Source organism: Pseudorasbora parva, chromosome 5 (genome assembly GCF_024679245.1).
Source record: "Pseudorasbora parva isolate DD20220531a chromosome 5, ASM2467924v1, whole genome shotgun sequence".
Lineage (NCBI taxonomy): Eukaryota > Metazoa > Chordata > Actinopteri > Cypriniformes > Gobionidae > Pseudorasbora > Pseudorasbora parva.
The window spans coordinates 34,963,713-34,986,921 of record NC_090176.1 but is presented as its reverse complement, the minus strand read 5'-3'; the positions used below and the strand labels follow the sequence as shown (position 1 = coordinate 34,986,921).

At 37.0% G+C, this 23,209-nt stretch overlaps 1 protein-coding gene across 2 annotated transcripts in view; it reads left to right on the top strand.

Annotated features, from left to right (window-relative positions):
• The window catches only part of nalcn (sodium leak channel, non-selective), a 119,020-nt gene that overhangs the window by 46,316 nt on the left and 49,495 nt on the right, over positions 1-23,209 (top strand). For both annotated transcript variants that reach the window (XM_067443994.1, XM_067443995.1), the window contains exons 13-17: positions 7,193-7,324; positions 8,689-8,856; positions 10,906-11,097; positions 12,156-12,293; positions 17,631-17,705. In XM_067443994.1, the coding sequence (XP_067300095.1) occupies positions 7,193-7,324; positions 8,689-8,856; positions 10,906-11,097; positions 12,156-12,293; positions 17,631-17,705 (705 nt within the window). The remainder of the gene's footprint in view (positions 1-7,192; positions 7,325-8,688; positions 8,857-10,905; positions 11,098-12,155; positions 12,294-17,630; positions 17,706-23,209) is intronic.

Below are 23,209 nucleotides of genomic sequence, written 5' to 3'. Positions count from 1 at the left end.
TGGGTAGAAGCGCGAATGAAAAATATATGCAATATTTCTGTGCCGAGGTGAACGAGCGAGAGAGCGAGCAAGACCGGGCGTGATTGTGAATGAGCTTCACCTGTGAGCCACATCGGTCTCGAGTCGTCTGAGGGAGCTCGGAGGCATATAAGGACGAGCTACACCAATAAAGGATAAGAGATCACCAGACATGGATTTGACGTTGAGTTGTGTTTACGTTTTATTATGTGTGTGCGCATGGCAGATGTCCGTGAGGGGCTGCACGTTACTTTCGTTTTGTTTGGTTAAAGTCTTTTAAATGTTCACCCGGTTTCCGCCTCCTTCTTCCCCCCTCGAACATACTGTATTACAATTTCTATGTCCAAATTACCATTACACACACACACACGCAACAACGATATGCCATTTGACCTATCACGTCACCACCACTGGGACAGTGCAACTTTTGTTGATGCCTCTCTTAGCCTAGATGGAGCGAGCGTTGCAGGAGTAGCGATGTGTGAAGTAAAAGTAAAGTGGGTGAGTGGAGTAGGCTATATGAAATTGTTGACAACGAGTCTTTAAAGGCACAGCCTGTTTCATTAGCCCATTCCATGGCACTGTTGATGTTGAGAGAGGTGCAAGATAAAAAATAAAGCATTTTAATTTGAATGATTTTAGCGTGTGTGATTTATCGCGGGCACAGGTCGGGTAACGGGCCAAATATTAACGGGTCTGGCCGGGTGCGGATTTAATTTTGATATTTTCACAGGTCACGGGTCGAATCTGGTGCTAAACCTTGCGGGTACGGGCGGGGGCGGGTCTCCTAAAATGGACCCGTGCAGGACTCTGCCTTAAAGGTCAGAAGTCATATTAGATTTGAATATTAGAAAGAGCAGCGGTATCACGGCGGGGATGACGTGACGATGATGACATTATATTGATGATGACGTGTCGATTAAACAATTATTAAATACAATTTCTCTACAATATGAATATATTTTAAAATGTAATTTATTCCTGTAATGTCCAGTCGTATTACTCCAGGCTTATTACACGCCTCTGTAAAATATTTTTTTTTTACATAGGTTCACATTGATGCTGTATAATGACGCATATGGGGTACGCCCATGGGCGTGCCGATTGTCTAAAGCCCTTATAGAATCACGCCAATTAATTGGCTGATGGCGCAGCGCCGTCCCTCTAGCTCTAAGAGGCTTCTCAGTCACACGCAAAGCGCGACGACGAGCTTGGAGTAGGCCGCAAAGGCTGCGCATTTTCCTGGCCGCCAGGCAGGAAAGCGTAGTCAAACGAGATAGGCCCGAAATCCTTGGAGTCAGATGCTGTCGTAAGCAAAGTGTAAGCCAGGCCGCAAGAAACAGTCTCACATGCTTCCGGGCGGAGGATCAAATAGTTTTGTGCGCGCATACAAGCTGAAAAACTTCGCTAAGCACGCGCACTCGTGAGAGGGAGTGAGAGAAGGGAAATAGCCTGCACACACTCAATGTCCTAGAGCTAAACATTCGAACCCCAGGCCGTAGTCGAGGGAGGCCTAGTATTTATAGTTTTAAAATACCTCTTCAAGAGGGAGTACATAGCGATATTTGCTTTTCGAAGTGTCCTGAGCCACCTCACGCATGTGGGCAGGCCCATATACATAAATATATAAAATAATATATAATGTATCACTTACCATGCAGGTCATCGCTCGAATAGAGCGAGTGCACGGCAGGGCAACAACGAAACGCCATCATATACTTCACCAGTTGGGAGAACAAAGTTCTGCCATCCGTGGCCATTGAAGTAGTGAAGGAGAGATGCTTAAAGGCCCACTGAAGTGCCTTGAAACGCACCGCATTATTCAATGTGTTGATGTGATTTCCACTGAAACGGCTCCAGCTGTTAGCAGCTCCTCCCCTTTTTTGAAACAGCCAATAGTGTTTCGTTAATATACAGTTTGACTAGAGCGCAAGAGCGGACCTTCTCTCTCTGTTTAGTAAAGGCAGTTTCCTCTAACAAAGTTTACCATCATAATCTCCTCCATATCGCTTTGAAATGCAGCATTCTGTGCAGAATTCAAATGGGTCAATATGTTTGTTGTCTGCACCGACTCGCGCATTATGATCCGCGCTGCGCTCAAATTTTGGGTGCTTATATCTCCTAAATGCAAATTTTGTCATAGTTTTGGAACATACCAGCTTATTCATAACTTTAAGGCTAACACAGTCATCCTAAAAGCTAAAAAACTTAAATTTTGATTTCAGTGGACCTTTAAATCCCTTTTTTAAGGGTCAGATAAATCGCACAAAGGGAGTGATGCTACCGCTTCGTGAAGGCAAAGAAATCTGGGGAGCAGATGGCGCGCACGCCAGTATTTCTATGCTTAACGCTGGTGCCATCTTGTGGTTGTTAAATACTTAAACAGCCATGACTACAATGGAAGACTTCAAGGCGGGTTTCCTTTATAACGTTTTAAATATGGATATTTTTCTTACACAAACGCATCGATTCGAATCAGAAGGCTCTATTAACCCATCGGAGCCGTGTGGAGCACGTTATTTGACGGACAGCTGCATTTTTTATGGACTTCAAAAACAGCTACAACTATTGCTTGGATTAACGTTAGCCTGGATTTTTTTAAATATAACTCCGATTATATTTGTCTGAAAGAAGAATGTCATATACACCTATAATGACTTGAGGGTGAGTAAATCATAGGCTTGGTTTCATTTTTGGGTGAACTAACCCTTTCAGCATTCATTTTCAACATTTAGCAGGAATAGATAAAAGCTTAAAGCAGTTTGGAACTGTTCTTCTTTGCGGAAGCTTTGCGGAAGAGCTAATAAAATATTTAATCTCAAGACGATATTTTGTGTCTAATTTATTTGAAACTAGTAGCCGTGTAATAAGGACGGCGCGTCGGGGTCCTGATCACTCTGTCGGGGTTTATTCTGCGATAACAACCGGCTGGGTGTACATTATCACTTACTTAATCATTGTTAAAACTGGAGTAATACGACTGGACGTCACAGGAATAAATTACATTTTAAAATATATTCAAACTGAAAACCTAAATTTTATCTTAAATTATTTCAAAGCAGCTTTACAGAAAATACATGTGTCTACATTAGTGATCTGTTATCAGAGGTGACTTATGCATTTCAGAAATGTATGCAGTTAGCTAACAAAGTATTAATTTAAACAACGTATTAAATTAAGGCAAAATTAAGCCCAATGAAGTAATGAATACATGCTAACAATGATTAGGATATGTATAGCAGAATTTAGCATTGGTGCATGTTGATTCAGAGTTGCGTCATCTGAAGTCCTCGCAGTAGTTGGAGTCGTCTCTTCACAGGTGTTGAGGCATCTGAAGTCATCATATTAAAATACTATTATTGTATTATTATTATTTATTAATAATTTACACCATTTTTTGGGGACAAATTTAAACCAAGATGTGACCTGACAACATCTCCCAAAGCCTCCTTTTGGGGCCATGCACGTTTGTAAAAAGGCTATAAAATTAGAGTAAAGAGAATATATTGAAACTGTAAAAATGCTGAAAGTTTTGCAGGGTTTCAATATTGCTGGTTGTTGGGAAAACTATAGTATAGCGGGAAATAAATAGTGTGCAAGTCATTGGCTTTTTTAGATGACATAACTGCCATCCTAACAGAACCCTAGCAGGGTTAGGGACGGTTTAATTGGCAATTGCAAAAACCGTTACCTTCTATTTACAACATGCACAAGTCTAAGGAATCACAGTCGATATATATCTCTCTGGGCAGATGGGCAGCCTCTGGACACACAGAAAAAGAGAAAATCTGTTCTCAGATTATCTCTTCTTGTATGCCCTTTTGCCATTGTCTTTCCAAAGGCAAGCTTTATTTTGGAGATTGTATTTGGCGCAGGGCCACATTGTTCCACATGTGGACGTCTGGCTGTCAGACCCGGAGGGAGAATGTCTCTTTTTTTATGTCTCTGCCCACGAACCCTGCCACAGAATCTCTCAGTCTTTCACCTCTCTACTTAATAGACCATTTCCTATTTACTTTCTTCTTCCTCTCTTTTGCTTTCAGCGAGTTGGCTAGTTGACTAGGGTAAAAAATGTCTGTAAGGATTTTGTAACAAGGGGATATTCTTGGCCTACCCTAAATGCTTTAGCTGTATATAAAATAATAACATATTACTCCATTTTACTGTTGTTAGATGAATGTATCAGATATATCAGTTTAATCCTGTTGTAGACAGGTTTCCCTCCCTCTCTCGTTAATAAAGAGGAGTTAAATCGGTTTTACATAATTGTTATCGACTATTTTGGCTACTCCAAATGATGTGGGTGGGATTTTTTTTGTTGGTCTTCCAAAAGGTCCTTCCTCTGTTCTTATTTTCTCTCTCCTCTTCCTCTGCCCCCCCCCCTCCCTCGTTTTCATTTCCTCTCTCTCCAGCTCATTTGAGATTTTCCACCCACCCACAAGCTGTGTTCATGCAGGACTGTTGAGTGTACATGTTGCATTTTATCTACATCTCTTTGGTGTGTCTCCTCATTGTTTTATAACACATAAATGCACCCAAGCTGTGAGTGTTTATACAAGTTAGACTGTGCCATCCACCGTGTCATAACACTGCAATGAAAGTGAAATAGTCCCTCTGTCATTGGTCATGTTGGGTATTTCCTCTGTGTGTGCATTGATAATGAATTTAATTTAAAGGTGCAGCGTGTACTTTTGTGCCATTAGGGGCATCAAACAGAATTGATAAAATAATGATTACTTCCAAAACGGTTTCCCTAAACACTCCATCCTGCCTAGTGTCTGCCATTAATCACATTCCTCTTGAAGCATTTGCAGCAAATTGTGTAAATGGGTCAGAAGTAACATATATTATGTTGTATTTTATGTTAATTGCTAACTATTTAAATGTATATAAATGTATGTTGTTTCAGAGTCTAAGGAGACTATACATCATTTGCAATGCTTCATGGGAGTGGGTGGTCACTGTTGAGCTCTATTCCCATGATGTCTGTTTCCATGGTAACAATTACTTCTCTGGTTGGTACTGTAGAGCTCCTTCAGGATTGTGGGTTGCGTAGTTTTACCAGGGATTCCACAATAATATTTATCTATTAATTTAGTTGACCTGAAGCATATTTCATCACGCAACCTCAAAGCTATAATTTTCTGCATAGAGTATTTGATTGAATTTTTCTAAATGCTTGATTTTTTATTTTTATTTTAAATGATAGAACAAAACATGGGTATAAAACAGGCATGGACCCATCTGATAATACAAATTTCACTTGCTAGACTGCATACCTCCCAATAGGCAATACATATTTCACCTTACATATCTCACCTTAATACAAAATGCAGGTTATTATTCAAATTTCACTTGCTTTTATACTTTCATTCGCTTTCAGTTATAGGGGGATTTGAGAAAATATCACAGTGTGTTGACAATAATAGAACTCCATTGTTGCAAAGCTGTTCCTAATGAAATCATACTAGGCTAGCACAGTACAAATATGTATTAATAAACACATTCTCCCTTTGTCAGCGAGTTATTTTCATATTGCTTATTTGTTACTGCTATGGCTTTAATATGTTGTATTTTGTTCTCCGAGACCAATGATATCAGCTCCGCTGACAGCTGTTTATCTAGAATTCTGGCTTCCAGACACATGACCCAAAAGATTATGTCTTATTAGTCAGTGTGGAAGAAACTCAGCCATGTCAGATCGAGAGGAATCAGGCTTTTGGAACCTTTCAGTCCTAACTATCAGTAATATATTAAAATAATAGAACATAATTAAATGACAATATTCCAGATATCGTGCTTTCTAGTAGGAACACTTTGGTAGTACTTTATTTTACAGTTCTGTTCCCAGTGCATGTGCTATGTACTTATTATAGTAATTACAATAACTGGGTAATGACTAGCTACTAACCCTGAACCTACCCCTTAACCTAACCTTAACCCATGTAGTTACCTTACATTAACCAGTACTTTAATAAGTGCATGCATTGTAAAATAAACTTCTTTCTAATGCAATCTGTATTTAATACGGTTGACAGTACCTACATTATAATTCATCAAGTGTTGCACCTTTTATAAGAAAAGATGTCTACCACAGGCTCAAGTAGAGACAAATTTCAAGGGCAGCAGACAGGTGTCTCAGTCTGGGTTTAAATTAAGTTCTCTATCCCGACTCATGTTCCATGGGTCTGTAATGGGCCTGAGATGGGTTAATTTGGACTGCTCAGGCAGTGAGGGTCCATTTAGTTGGCTCAGCCCTTACTGTGATTAAAAGCTTCCATCATACCAAAGTGGAGAATCAAGTGGAAAATAATGTTCTTCAAGCAACTACACTCAATATGAGGAAGCAGTCAGACTGCTTGTCCGTAATGGAGGATATACATCCAGAGAAATTAAAAGGGAGAGGCAATAGACCACGCATATAAAAATGAATGGCAGAAATTGTAATGCTCAGTATGGCGGCTCTATGAATTGAAGTTGTGCACATTTGAAATATATTTGCAGCTGACAAAAAAGTTGACTGCACTGAAATTAGACTGAAAGTCTAATACACTGTAAAATGTAATAAGTTGACTTTACTTTAAACCTTTACTTTTACCTTAAAATTTTCAATTAAAGTAACGTGTTTTTTTTTTTTTGACAAAATTTGTACAGAAAACTTGTTAATGAAGTATACTTAATTTAAATGTATTAGTAAGTAAGCTTAATTGCATCAAGTTGTTCTTACTTAAACCATTTAAGTTGTGTTGACATAATTCTATCTGTGAGCTGAGGGCGTGTACTGGAAAATGAGTGAATGCAAATAAGAAGAATGATGACTGCAGAAGTGGAGGAAATTCTTGGAGGAAAAGTCTATTAAGAATTGCCCCGCCTCAACCTTTTGCCCGCCCACCTGTTTTTTGTTTGTTTGTTTTTTCTACGGCAAAATGGTAATCAAACCAGTCAAGTAATGTTTACTTGGGTTTTCTGAGTAACAAATGCATTAGCATGCAAATAATTCAGATTACAAGTTCAACAAATTATTGGACATTAAGTAAAGTTAATTAAAAAGTCTAAGTAAGAACAACTATTGGATTTTACAGTGTAGTGACTTTGCTAGCATGTTGATAAGATAACAACAACGTTTGCTCTGTCTCACTAAATGCATCTATCGTCCTGTCTTTCATCTCTGCAGAAACTGATGCGATCTTCAGTTTTCCACATGTTCATCCTCAGTATGGTGGCCGTTGATGTGATTGTAGCTGCTAGCAATTACCACAAGGGCGAGGACCATAAACTCACCAATGACGAGTTCTACCTGGCTGAGGTAAGACGTGTCAATATCGATACTTAGAAATGGCTCTGAACCTTATTTTTTATGTGTACAGCAATGGAATTGCAGTGAAATAGTAATGATCCCTAATTATTATTAAATATATTACTGATTTATTTAGTAATTTATAAGCTTGGCTATTAAAATGAACTGTATAGTTTATTTTATTGCATTCTGGATTTTGTGTGTAATTTTTACAGGGTTAGAAATATAGGGCTAAAAATGATATACAAACAGAACTTATTATTATTATTATTATTATTATTATTATTATTATTATTATTATTATTATTATTATTATTATTATTATTATTATTATTATTATTATTTAATTCAGAATTTATCTAGGACACTGTATATATCTGATGCCCAAAATGGATGCCCCAGATGCTACTAATCACACCCTGATCACTTTTCATGCTAGGTGCTACGATTTCTGCATAATTTGAATCCCACTGTGAAAGTCTTCATGTTTTTTACAGATATTAATTGGAGTGTCACGATGCTACTTGATAATGAACTTTCGAAAATTATACATTTCTTGTCATATTCTTGCATTCTACAGTGGGCTTTCTGCTCTTTCTTTGTCTTGGCAAAGATTTGTATTAGTTTTAAAAGCAAATTTGACACTTTTATGTTATCTGATGGGCAAAAATAACCATATTGTTATTGCACTCAAATGCATCAGCATGTCAGATTTTTGCTGAAAGCTCATATATACATATCCTCATCACTTTCTGTCGTCTTAAAAACCCTGAGATTAAATCAACTGAGTGACAACGTGGGCGCAAACAGCTTGTGGGCAACACTCCATTTTAGCAAGTGCTGGGTATGTGTGTGTGTGTGTTTGTGTATATATGTGTCCTTTTTGCCACGCACTGCCTCTGCAATCAGTATGCAGGTGGCACAGTGGGAACAAAGACAGATAGAGGCGTGTGGCCACCCGCCCACTCCAAGCTGAAAGACAGAGATAAGGAGGAAAAGGCACCTCACATATTCACAGACTGATCCATCTCATCATTAATCCATGCTGCTCTTTATTTTGGATCAGACTAAATGGGGGAAACTGGGGAAACACTAGTTTCGTTTTCTGTCTTCTGTTGACATTCCTGTAGCTTAGCGCTTCTCACTACGATTGCATTTTTCCCCTTTACTCCCTTCTATAGTATTTACTGTGTCTTATAAATTAAAAGCACTGTTATTGTGAATGGAAATGTTTTTTCAGCCTTCTTTGTTTGAATCACATACATATTTCCTTTTCAAAAACCAAGAACTCTAGGGACACAATTACTAAGAAATGGACAAACAAGGAACAGCTCTCCATTATCATACGCCCTGCCTCTTTCTGCTGTTTTCAGGTCGCCTTCACTGTGCTGTTTGATTTGGAGGCTCTGCTGAAAATCTGGTGTTTGGGCTTCACAGGCTACATCAGTTCCTCTCTACACAAGTTCGAGTCACTGCTAGTAGTGGGCACTACCCTGCACATCTATCCTGATCTCTACCACTCTCAGTTCACCTACTTCCAGGTTAGAGACAGTTACTGATCATTACTGAAATTTAGCATGCAAGTATTCAATCAGAACCTTCATACTTGTTTCTGAATACTCCTAAATTAATCTATGGTGTAGCGTTGGAAGCTATATGATGTGAGACCAATATAAACATGGTATGTTTTACTAACATTTGATAACAGAAACTTCTATTGACTTGATTTGATTCAATTTGTTATCAGTACTGTCATCTAGCAAAATGTCACCATGCTGAATTAAGACAAAATGACAGTGTTTGTAAATCAATAAGCTCTCTATCATCGTTCAAACTCCTCAGATTAGTTTTCAGATGTTATTGACTCTAATAGCAGTGTTTTGACAAGTTATACACTTAAAGTTTATTTTTTATTTTGAGTGAGACCATGACATGTGCAGCCATAGCATTTGTAAAAGGCTTCCTGCATGAGTGCAGCACCTACTATATTCTGAGATGCTAATCATACACTAATGCAGGGTAATAATAACACATACTGGTGGCCACGGCGGAGCTGTTTTCATACATCTCCAGGCAGCTACAGGGAATGGGAATGGATGAAACCCGCTCATGTTGACAAGCCTCATTAAGGACAGAACCTGCGCTCTCCCTCCAGTTTTCTCTCGGCAGGAGGGGCGGAGCTCCAACCGTGAATATTCATATCTGGGCTCATTATGAAGCTTCCATGAAAGAGACACATGATTCACCATGAGCAGTCACCATGTTAAATTTGATTTGTAAATAGCATTCTATATTTTTCCATCATTAGTGAAATGAGTCAATATTGCAAGCAGAAGTTTGTCTTCAAACTTGTATTCTAAAACTTTTTGAACATAGTTACTAATTTGTATTAATAAATATTCTGTAATCAAATTGACAGCTTATATTTATGTATATTGTGCACATTTCTTTATGACTTTTATAATACATTTCTAATATGACTTTTGTACACTTATTAGGGGCACATGACCGCATTGTGTGTGTTACAAGTTGAAGTCATAGGTTTACATACACCTTGCGGAACATGCAAAATGTTAATAATTTAATAAGTAGTTAAAAGACTATTCAAGCTCCTTACTAGAAAGACCAGTCATGTAGTTATTCCTTTAGTGTGAAGGTCAAACTTATATATATGTTTCTAGAGAGCCTAATTAGAACTTGATTTACATTGGTTCTTAAACAGCAAGAAATCTTTTGTATAGGACACAAAGTGTCTCTACTAAAGTTAATCGCCTTCCTTGGCAGAATTTTTATTTGTATTTATGCATTTGGCAGATGCTTTTAACTAAAGCAACTGTTTTAAGTTATATACATCATATTTACACATATCAGTATGTGTATTCTCTGGGAATCAAACCCATGACTGTGGTCTTACTAGTACCATACTTTAAAAGTTGAGCTTCATAAATTCTGATTTGAAAAAGGAAGGGGAAAAAACACCATAAGATAAGCACTTTTGTTTTAAGTCTCTCAAGTAACAGAACCCAAAAGAAGCACATTTGTTGATGTTTGTTGTGCAGAAAGACCTTCTGCTGAGGAATATTGGATATTTTTTTCTAGGTTTTAAAGTAACAACCGCAGAAGTACTCTTAGGTCAAATTCAGCAAGAAGCAAATGGATCGATATCCATTCTCTGTTCTTGATCAAAACTCAACCTCAAAGATGCATCATTGCTTGAATTTGTTGTCACCTAGAGTAATTTAGTAACTGCTTGAGCAACAATGCAATTTGTTACCAAGTTACCCTGGGAAGTCAATATCAGCATTTGCTCATTAAAAATCAATAAAACAAACACCACTATGCTCCGTAGCCTTTCTTCTTGTGATAGTTTTTATGATAATATTGTACCAAAATCATATAATCAATGCCATATATATGTTTATATATATATATATATATATATTTATAAATTAGTTGGTTAATTATTTAATAAATGGATTTATCATTCTGTGATGTTACTTAAGCAAATGTTATTTGATAAATATATAAATTTGATTATTTGATTATTTGTGCATTTAATAAAATTTAAATGTTTTCCTCCTTTCCTGCAGGTTTTGCGAGTGGTCCGTCTAATAAAGATTTCCCCGGCACTGGAGGATTTTGTGTATAAAATCTTTGGTCCAGGGAAGAAACTTGGCAGTCTAGTGGTGTTCACTGCCAGTCTGCTCATAGTGATGTCTGCCATCAGTTTGCAGATGTTCTGCTTTGTGGAGGACTTGGATCGTTTCACCACATTTCCACGGGTAAAGCTCACTGTTTCTGTAGAGACTGAAAGTTGTGGATCAAAAGATGAAATGATAAAATAACTTGTTCTTTCAATAAAATTTTTGTGAAATTTGTGACTATATTTTTTGATCACGATATATTGACAATTATCCTGTTAGAAAAACACAGATTAAGTCAAGAGATTTCAGAAACCAGTGTGACCCAAAATATCTCTATATCTATTATAATACCTAATTTGTCAGTATAGATGTAAGACTCTCCTCCAAGTTTTTTTATACTATGTGCTCATGAGAGGGGTTCTCATTAGTGGTGTCTTTTTATCCTCCGTTATTAGTGGGACTCTACAGATCCCAATGCGTAGTGGGATTTGGAGGGGCTCACATAAACAGATGCCGCTCATTTCCAAGGCGGGTGGCATGATAACCATTGAAGATAATGATGTTTACCCAGCTCCCTTGCCAATAGACCTGTTGCAAAATTATCTGCAGTCACTCAGAGACCGTGTGACTGTAACCAGGCTTGGGACCAGCTGGGTTTAGACCTTCATTTGACTTCCGTGAAAAACGACCATGAAAATGTGGTCTCGTATCTCCTTTCTGATTCTGAGACCTAGAGCGTGGTTTTTTTTGTTTTGCATCCATTTCTGGGAATGTTGTGTCATAGCATTGTTAATCCAAAATCCTTGTATATGCATGAAAATATATTTAGGAAAAGCAACAAATGCAAAATTGTTACTCTGCTTTGTTAGTTTTCAAATTTCATATTTGTTTGAGTGACTGAAGAGGTTAAATCAGAGTCAGGACAATTAGCGTCATCTGTCAAATTCATGAATGTCATCTGTTGTGCCTATTAACAATTAAAAGACTAGCTCAACCAGAAATAATTTTGTTGTTCCAATCACATATAACTTTTAGAATATCCAAACGGCCATATTAAGTTGTCCATACGATTCGTATGAAGTCATGCTGATAGCATATTTCAATTGCTAAAGTATTCTTAAGGAGATGTTGTTTTCTGATAAAAGAGAAATAATAAAGTAATACATGCTGATCATTTCTCTGTTTCTATCCTGTAGGCATTTATGTCCATGTTCCAGATTCTTACTCAGGAGGGTTGGGTGGATGTCATGGACCAAACGCTGGTGGCAGTGGGACAGATGTGGGCTCCAGTGGTGGCCATATACTTCATTCTCTACCATCTCTTTGCCACACTGGTAAATATGATTTGTTGTGCTTTTTTCTGTGAGATAAAACAAAAGAGCTTCTATAGAGTGTTGCAGTTACAGCATAGTTTTATAGTCCAACCCAGAAGTTCCCTCGACAAAAGTTCAAAAGTATTTATAGATTTTAGATTATTGACAAAAGTTTATCATAATCATCATAATCTTCACCATAGAACACAACTTTTGAATTTTTGAATTTTTTAAATTATGAAATACAATTGCCAAAGATAAAAAGATAAACGTATCTATAAACAACTATTGGCTTTAAACGACTAAATTTGACTAGTGAGTTTGCCATGATGTTGTCAATGTCCCTAAAACCTCTGTAGTCCAATTTAGCCACTTGTTTAGCATGGGGATGCCACAATTCTCAACATAATATTGAACCAATTGGTACGGTATTCACAGTTCAATACGTGCTTATGAATTGAATTTTTTTTTTTTTTAGCATTTATTTCGGTTCTGTTTGAGTGTGGCTGTGAGTCTACTTGCTTATTAGCCTGACAAGCCTGACCCACATCAAGATGTTTGGTCTGGAAACTCACCATTGACAGGGCTCAATCCGAGGGGCGGGATAAACGGTTGTCTTTCAAACTCCCTCTGCATGCAGTTGGATAGCGCTACAACTAACCAGAGCAACGAAGGTGAAGTGGAGGAAGTTGACAGATTAAACTTTCGCTGTATCTGGTCAGCAAAACTCCAAACACATCTTCACTTGTTGAATGACTTCAGTGACTTCAGAATGACTTAAGTGCCGTTCTTTGTTCTTTTCTCAGAGAAAAGCTTAACTCCAAGTCTTCCAGAGTCACGGTCAAAGCTGATTCGAAAGACCGCCTTTCGCCAGCTTCTGTGTTTACTTGTAGCACCCAAGCGCAACTCGGCTGTCATTATGTTAAGCCCCGCCCACCGACTCTATACACGATGTGATTGGCCTGACCAGAGTTTGGTTTTTACAGCTCAGACGTGTATTGAGAGTTGCTAGACAATACTCGCCGCAGATTAGAATTGCTGCCGCTAGGGTGCATCTAGATTTCTAGGCTACGTGCTGATATGAACAAATATCCAATCATATGCACTAAAGTTAGGGGGGTGTTTGTTAAATTTAGGGGGTATAAAGTTAATCGCGTGTGTCTGTATATAAGATGCGAGCAGGTCTTAGCAGCGCAGTGATTGTGAAAACTTGTCCTTAAAGGGACAGTTCACCTCTAAAATTATGTTAATAAAACAACAAAAGACAAAGAGAAAATCACTCACTCCTCTTGAATGAAGTAATAATACAGTAGCTTTGAATCAATGTACAGTATATTGAAGACTATGTTGTTTTAATTTTAGCCTACATGTATTTATTCAATTTCATGCTTAAATGCTACTGTACATCTCTGAGCTGCCACTGTAAATCTTGATATATATTTATTTTATATTATATAATACACTAGGAATGTGTACAGGTTTTTTTTTAAAGTTAAGTTTAAGTAAGGTTTTTCAAGTCTTTTAAAGGTGCCCTAGAATGAGTTGAAACAATATGTTAAATCGTTCTCTGATATCTACATAGAGGGTATGTGGCTTATTTAAGGGAAAACATTGTACAGTTTTACAGGTCCATTTACAACCCTATAAATTGTCCCTAGGATGTAATGCTATGTTTTTGCCTTATTTGGAAGAATCATTAATATTAAAATTACAGCTCTGCTCTGATTGGCTTATTTCAGCAGCTCACAGCACACAGCAGTTCAGTTGATTAGCGAAGCGGCTCATGAGTCAGTCAACACAGACTGACTGAATGACACTTTAAGCAAAACATCTTAATGGAGATGGCTAAAATGCAGCCTACTTGTTTATTTGTTTTCAGATCATCCGCGCGTGAGAGAGAGAGCTCGCATGCAAATGGTTGCCAAATTGTACGTTTAGGTAAAACACCAGATAGTATACGTGTTCTTTTCACAGAAAAGCTCTGTTTGGGGGGTTTTAAATTACTGAAATCTGGCAACCTCACAAACGCTCTTCATTTCCTCAGACAAAACCAAAACCAGTGATTTTGCATGTTTATTGCATGTTTATATAACGTTAGTCACAACATAGGCTACTGTGATGTACTCTGAAATACAAGCATGCAAAAACATCATACTTAAGTTCTCAAAAATATAAACATATATATTTTTACAAAATGAATAGCCTTGTCAAATGATTATCGTTTTAACTTAAATGGTGGAAAAGGTGACGTTTGCTAGAAGGATGGAGTGAACAATCTGTAAGCAATGTATCTATGGTTGTATTTTGTAATACAAAATAATATTAACCTTTGACATTAGACACACTATTTAGTTTTGTATGGTACTTGGTGTTTCCTGTTGTTACTGTACTAGCATCTTGCATTATCTAGACAATGCTGTCTAAGAAACTTTCAATTTAATCAGAAATTGTTTAAACAGTCAGTAAGTGCATAAAATCGCTACTTACTGCTTGCAGGAATACAGTTGTAGTTGCCCCTTTCTTCAGTTTAAGATGCTGAGCAAAGCTTGCTTAAAATGGGCCGAACAAACGAACGATCTTGAAGTTAATTGTTGTGGTATTCGATTATAAACATCAACCATGACTGTTGACCATTTTTTATCTGTGTGTCCATGAGAGCTGTCGTTTTTTCTATCCTTGAGTGTCGCTTGTTTACCTGCAGTTCTGATGATTCGGCTGCAGTTCCGCCTGACAATGCACATGTTCGGACATATGCAAATGTTGGAGGCGTACATATAAATGATCCCCAACGATTGCATCATGGTTGGCGTTATGTTGAGAATCATTTATTTTTCCGTGGTGTTTTTGATTCACAAGATTTACATATGAAGGAGGAGCCACTGGTGTTTGAGACTCACAGTATGTGATGTACTTAACTCTTGTTATTTCACTATGGCAAGGTTAATTCAATTTTCATTCTAAGGCACCTTTAAGTAATAAAGAAATAGTATTACTAATAACTTTCTGTTCCTGTCGCCTAAAAATAGAATAACAAAGAAGCAAAAAAAAAACGAACCGAACCGAAAACAGTGGTTAAAAACTTGAGATATGTATTGAGCCGTGAGCTCACTGTATTGTTGCATCCCTAGTTTAGCAAACGTCTTTGCAAGACAAGTAAAGGCAGAAAATGTAGTTTATTTTGTTGGGGAAAAAAATGAAAATATTTTGAGCTTATGTTAACCACAGACCTTATTTCAGACATCTAACCAAAAACCAATTGGCATCAGGACTGGAAATGCTAAAATGCTAACTTGTTTCTGCATTTTGGCCTACAAAAATGTCATCCTACAGTACTCTATTGCACTGATATTATGCACTCTATTGCACTGATTGTTATCATTTTATTTAAATTTTTGTCTACTTGAGAGCAACTATGCAGACACACAGTGTATAATGGTGGTAGACATACTGTATAATATAATAGTGATATGTACAGTGGTGTCTGAGACCTCAATGAAAATCTGAGTTTTAAAGTGTATTTCTGTAAACTAATCTAATATTATGACAGGTAACATAGCTCACAATTGTTGCTCTTGCCTTTGGTGCAAGTTGAATGAGCATGTGGTCATAGGATTTACACAGGGTTTACACCACTGATCTACGTAGAGAACATCAGTGGTTTACACTTACAAAATAGCTGGTAGTGTGTGATGGGACATGTCTGTAACCTGTTCTACCTCATCACTTTTGCCATTCATTTTTCATTATGGCTTCCTATAAAGGCGTCAAGTTCCATGTGTTAGACATCCTCTATGTTTTCAGCAACATAGCAGCAAAGCAAATGCATCTAAAATGAAGACAGCTTGAGTTTGTGCCGCTGGGAGCTAACCAGACTATTCGAAAATGAATCATCCTTCATCCTCCTTTCCTTCTCTTGATCTTCTGGCTTACCTAGCCATCAAGAGAACATGTTCAGAGATCCTGCAGCAGGTTGGATGTTAGTGAGAGCAATTTTTCAACCTCTAATGGTCAGTTTTGTGTGGTTTGAAGAGATGCGGCACTCTAGCTGATATCTGAAGTACTCAGGTACTTAGTGAGTGTGAATAAAGGCGATCAGTCTGTCTGTAGAACAGAACTGCCTACTATGTTAGACAGAAATTATAAGGACCTTAAGGGGGAAATCCTGGTTTGTTTTGCGACTATCAGACAGCGTGTAGCCTGAAAAACTGACTGGGATTTAAGTAGTGTATAAAGTGAACATGGATAAATTCCAGTGCTGCCTCTCAACTATCAACATAAAGAAGAGTAACAATACTTGCTTAGGAAATATGGCAGCAAAGTGCCTCTGGAAACATTCTAACACACATATATTTTCCAGTTGTCACACCTGACATTACACACTCCCATCACATATATATTTATCTTTAAAAACATGCCTTTGGGGCATTTTACAGCCACATCACGGCCCCTGTCACTTCCCATTACATATATTATGAGCAAACATTTAGCCATTGGTGTATTGGTGATGTTTTTGTTTCGTTTTTTGGAACCAAACTGTTTATTGATATGATATGCTCCACAATGCGATGCACATGTGTGCAGTGAATATATTAAACTATTTGCACATGAAGTACTATAGACCCGTGTTAACCGTTTCTTCTTCCTCTGTGGAGAACAATAAATACTCTAGTCTTTTGACAAGTTTGAGTGAGTGAGGAGCAGTCATTTAAATTTGACATTTGAAAGAGAGCGCACTAATGACAGAACAGATCGAGCATATAATCAAGACACGGCTGAATCATTTATTCATTTCCTGCCATGAAAAAAAAAGAAAATATGATGAAGCATTTGAGACAGCTTTTAGTAATTTAATATCAAAGGACCGATGACATCTAATACACAGAGTCAGTTGTGAATTCATTATTGATCTACTACTGTAAATCATTTTGTTTTCCTGAGCATACTTTACATCTTGTACAGTTTGCTCTTTGCTGTGTCTATGGTTCCTTTTTTTCTCTGTCATGAATTGGCCAATACACCTTTTTTTTTTTTTAATCAAACATTATTTTTATTGTTTAATCAGAACGACATCTTGGACAGAACTTGTGTCTGTATGACAGATTATCTGTCAACATAACCCCGTCAGTACAATATACCTACAGACAATGTATGGCAGATAGTGAGGCCACATCACCATGTTTATGTCTTAAAACTACTGGGACCTTTAAACATTCATTTAAGATGTTTTTCTAATAAAATAATTGGCTTAAATGTCTTTAAATGGTTTATTTGATTTGTCTAGCCAGCAATCTTAATGCATATAAGTGGGTACTGACAAACTGTAATGAAAAATAAATTCAATATACTCCTGTGTTCTAGATCCTTCTGAGCCTTTTTGTGGCTGTTATTTTGGACAATCTTGAGTTGGATGAAGACCTGAAAAAGTTAAAACAGGTAAGACATTGTTCTATCAAGTTTGCTTATATTATTATACTACTATTCATAAGTTTGGGGTCAGTAAGATTTAAGATGTTTTTGAAGAAGTGGTTGAAAGAAGGCTGCCTTTATTTAATCAAAAATACAGTAAAAGAGCAATAAAAAACAATTGGTAACAATTACTAATAAGAATGTAAACATTTCTTATTATTAATGCTAAATATTTTGTATATGCTGTATTTGACTCTTTGATTAATAGAAATTTCAAAGGAACAACATTTATTTGAAATAGAAATATTTTGTAACAATGTAAAAGTCTTTACTGTCACTTTTGATCAATTTAATGCATACATGCTGAATAAAAGTATCAATTTCTTTTCTCTTAATATTACTGACCCTTCTGAATGATATTGGCTGTATTTTTATTATATTTTGAAGCTGTTGGGATTGTAACAGTTTAAACATTTAAACCTATTTTCTGGGAGAAGGACTCTGGGACAGGACAATTAGCAAAGTTGAATAAAAAAAACCTTGTTAAATCAATCCATTCACTGTCAGACCTATAACTGATAAGGTCTAGTTTGAGTTGCTGAACCAACAAACACAATTATAGCCTTACAAAAGTTTGATGTGTCTTTCGTACATTTGAGGAAAATCAGCAAACAGGGTGAGCTCTGTTAATTAGTACAGTTCTCCATCTTATTCTCTGTCTATTTTTACTCTTTTATGGGGCCATGAAGCACAGGTAATGATGACTCATAGGATAATTAGCGCGAGAAAACGTGACCCGTTTGGCAAGCGCACTTAGAAAAAGTAAGGCACCTTCTTCATAGGATGCAAATGAACTTCTGCTGTGGCCAAGTATCATAGGAAATGGCTTTTGAAAGCAATTAGAGGTCGGATGTCTCTGTGGATAACAGCATGTCACCTCTCTCCTTGAGTACTTCAGCAACATAGTTTAGCAATTGTTGAAAATGTAGAGAGAGAGAGAGAGAGAGAGAGAGAGAGAGAGAGAGAGAGAGAGAGAGAGAGAGAGAGAGAGAGAGAGAGAGAGAGAGAGAGAGAGAGAGAGAGAGAGAGAGAGAGAGAGAGAGAGAGAGAGAGAGAGAGAGAGAGGAGAGAGAGAGAGAGAGAGCGAGCTAAAGCTAAAGCTAAAGCTAAAGCCAAAAAAGAAAAACGGCTCATCACAATTTGCATGATTACTTTTGCAATTTGTCATAACATTCTGTAGTGTTTCAATATATGCTAGGACAAATTGTAAAAGTTATAGTGTAAATTGAAAGGGAAAAACCACTGGTTTCCTGTGATTCTCTCTTTTCTTAGTTCTTTTCTCATTCCAAGTAAATGACATGAGCTGCGCGGTCCTTCAATCCACCAGGCTGTCAAGCTCCAGACATCTTCACATGCCCAGATCGGTTATCCCTCAGACACAGCTGACTGATCCACGGTTTCACCTGTAAAATTGCCTATTTTATAGGTGCTTCAAGCACAGATGGGGGCATTCCAAAAATAGAGCACTAGATTGTGATTGCTCTCCAAGAATACAGGTGGCTTTTATAAAGCACAATTCAACAGCTGACCTTAATTGAAGCAAAACCAGTTCTAGCTGATGTGGAACAAATAACAACCGGACATGTTTTTGTCCTTTTCCTCACAGTGGCTTTATGAAAACTGTCCTAGGTTGTTTTTTTTATTTTCCATTGCTGCCTCAGAACCACTGTCACCTTGTAATCAGTAACTGTTGCCTAAAAAGTTTAGACACTTACTAGATTGAAGGATTTCTGAAAATGGAACATTAATCAAGACACTATAGTTAACCTTCAATCTCTTACAGCCTCACAGATATTTTTTTTTTATTGTAAAGCTTGTCAGGTAATTGTTTGTCTGTTTGATTAGGCTTAGCTTTGTCACTTTTGCGTGTCCATTCACCACTCATTTTCACTCTGCCGTGGCCAATAAACAGTTCCTTCAAACAATTAACCCAGGGTTATGATGTGTCATGATGTGTTATAATGCATTATTCTCTTTAAAGCCTTATCCCTTTTAATAGCTCAAGGCAGAATCCAAAATTTACACAAGCAATTAATTTGATTTATCTTTTTATTATGCCATACTAAATGTGTCTGAATAATTTTAACAAGATTCAGGGTTAACTAAAGGAAAACAGTGACTGTTGCACAACTCTTTAAGAAGCCATTTTTTAATAATGCAGTATATATTATATATGTATATAAAACAGTATTTTACGAACACACACACACACACACACACACACACACACACACACACACAGGTTTGTTTCACTATATTAGTGAGGACATTACATAGACTTCCATTGATTTTATATCAGGTTAATGATACTTTCTATCCCCTATCCCTAAACCTACCCATCACAGAAACATGTGCAAAACAATAGATTTAAATAAAAACATGTTTTGGCCGATTTATGAGCCTTTTTAAACTAGTAAAGACCAGTCCAATGTATGAAGGACAAAATAATGAAGTGGAACGAAATTTTTTGGAAATTGCAAACTTTTTTTATCAAATCAAAATCTAAAATATTGGGTGTGCAAAATTATTCGGCCCCCTCTTAAGTTTATTCTTTGTAGCGCCACCTTTTGCTGCGATTACAGCTGTAAGTCGCTTGGGGTATGTCTCTATCAGTTTTGCACATCGAGAGTCTGTTTTTTGCCCATTCCTCCTTGCAGAACAGCTCGAGCTCGAGCTCAGTGAGGTTGGATGGAGAGCGTTTGTGAACAGCAGTTTTCAGTTCTTTCCACAGATTCTCGATTGGATTCAGGTCCGGACTTTGACTTGGCCATTCTAACACCTGGATATGTTTATTTTTGAACCATTCCATTGTAGATTTTGCTTTATGTTTTGGATCATTGTCTTGTTGGAAGACAATTCTCCGTCCCAGTCTCAGGTCTTTTGCAGACTCCATCAGGTTTTCTTCCAGAATGGTCCTGTATTTGGCTCCATCCATGTTCCCATCAATTTTAATCATCTTCCCTGTTCCTGCTGAAGAAAAGCAGGCCCAAACCATGATGCTGCCACCACCATGTTTGACAGTGGGGATGGTGTGTTCAGGGTGATGAGCTGTGTTGCTTTTACGCCAAACATAACGTTTTGCATTGTTGCCAAAAAGTTTAATTTTGGTTTCATCTGACCAGAGCACCTTCTTCCACATGTTTGGTGTGTCTTTGATGTGGCTTGTGGCAAACTTTAAACGACACTTTTTATGGATATCTTTAAGAAATGGCTTTCTTCTTGCCACTCTTCCATAAAGGCCAGATTTGTGCAGTATACGACTGATTGTTGTCCTATGGACAGAGTCTCCCACCTCAGCTGTAGATCTCTGCAGTTCATCCAGAGTGATCATGGGCCTCTTGGCTGCATCTCTGATCAGTCTTCCCCTTGTATGAGCTGAAAGTTTAGAGGGATGGCCAGGTCTTGGTAGATTTGCAGTGGTCTGATACTCCTTCCATTTCAATATTATCGCTTACATAGTGCTCTTTGGGATGTGTAAAGCTTGGGAAGTCATTTTGCATCCAAATCCGGCTTTAAACTTCTCCACAACAGTATCTCAGACCTGCCTGGTGTGTTACTTGTTCTTCATGATGCTCTCTGCGCTTTAAACAGACCTCTGAGACTATCACAGTGCAGGTGCATTTATACGGAGACTTGATTACACACAGGTGGATTCTATTTATCATCTTTAGTCATTTAGGTCAACATTGGATCATTCAGAGATCCTCACTGAACTTCTGGAGAGAGTTTGCTGCACTGAAAGTAAAGGGACCGAATAATTTTGCACGCCCAATTTTTCAGTTTTTGATTTGTTAAAAAAAAGATTCTTCACCGAAAATTACAGCTTTTTTTTTTTTTACTGTATGTCTAAGTTGTGTCTACATTAATTTAGATAATAACTGTGGAATTATTACAAAATAAAAATATTAAAAACGATATATAGTATGCATGGAAGCTACTTTTTATATTTTTTATATAAATTAATATGCTAATTTTATTCAGTAAGCACACTTTAAATTAAAAGGTACAGTAAATCCTTTGATATTACTATAACAGATTTCTATTTTTTTTAAAGTTGTTCATCAAAGAATCCAGGGGAAAAATAGATAACAGGTTTTCACCAAAAAAATATTCATCAGGTCAACCATTTTCTAAATTGATTATAATAAGAAATTTTATTTAGCAGCAAATCAGCATATTAGAATGATTTTTGAAAGATCATGTGACACTGAAGACTGGCGTAATGAAGCAAAAAAATTCACCTTTGCCATCACAAAACATTTATTATATTTTATAATATATTAAAATAGAAAACAGTTATTTTAAATGTATTTTGTACTGTATAGAAAAAAAACAAAGTAGACATGAGGTTGAGGGCTTTATGTACAGTATGTATAGCTCTATGTTTAGCTAGTTTGTGGTCAGGATTTTTATTTTACTTTTTTCATCTTGTTTCATCAAGATATTTAATCTAGTTTCATGCTGTAAATGTCAGACGTGCATTGGTTCTATTTGGTTCTATTCTGGTTCTAAGAGTTTGAATGAATCTGACCCTGGTCTATCCTCCTACACTGATATTTTTGAATAAATAAAAATATGAACAAAAATATGTTAAGTATGTATACCTTTTTATTTTTCCAATTTATTTGGGAAAAAAACTCCATCACCGTTGCAGTACAGTGTTTAGCAAAATAACAAACTTGGAAAAAGGAGTGTTACACTGAGCCCTGTCAAAACATGAGACGTTTCCTCTGAGGAAATTGGCTGTACAACAACACAATCAAACCCAATCAAAACATATTTGTTGTATAATATTGGTAAGGTTTTGTTGTTGTTATTGGTTTTACAGCTACTCAGCACAGAACTCCACAGACAAATGTTTGTATTAATAGTAGTAGCCACATCATAAAAAAAGCTTAAAATAGATAATCGATGTAGTGTTATTGTCCAGTTGTGCTTTAAAAGTTTTTACAAGATCCCATACAATAAGCAATGGTGGTTTATTCATTTCCATAAGCAAACTAAACAGCCTGTTACTGTATCCCTCTTTCAATCCCTCAGAGAATAGAACTATTTCACAGTGGAACGGTTCACGCCTTTAGTCAGAATGACCTAGTGTGGAATGATATTATTTGTTACTGTTGTTCCTTAAGGCTGTTTGAGAGTGATTCAAGACTCAGGATATGCTTGTAGTATGGCTTGTCGAAATCATTTATTCAGAGCTTTGAATGGGCCATATCTGTATTCATTGATATTGACTCCGATAACTGATAGTTTTGGCATACAGTAGCTGGCAGCTAAGAATGCAAATGTTCAAACCTAAAGTTTGAGCATCTATTATTAGAGAACTTGCTCTGAGGAGACGGAGGACTGAGATGATGACTCATAACTTGTTGGAACCTAACATAGATTCATTTTGGTAGCACTCCAGATGAGGGTATCCAGTATTCCTGCCTCTGTGTACCCTTCAAAGGACAAGACTGGCCGCTAAA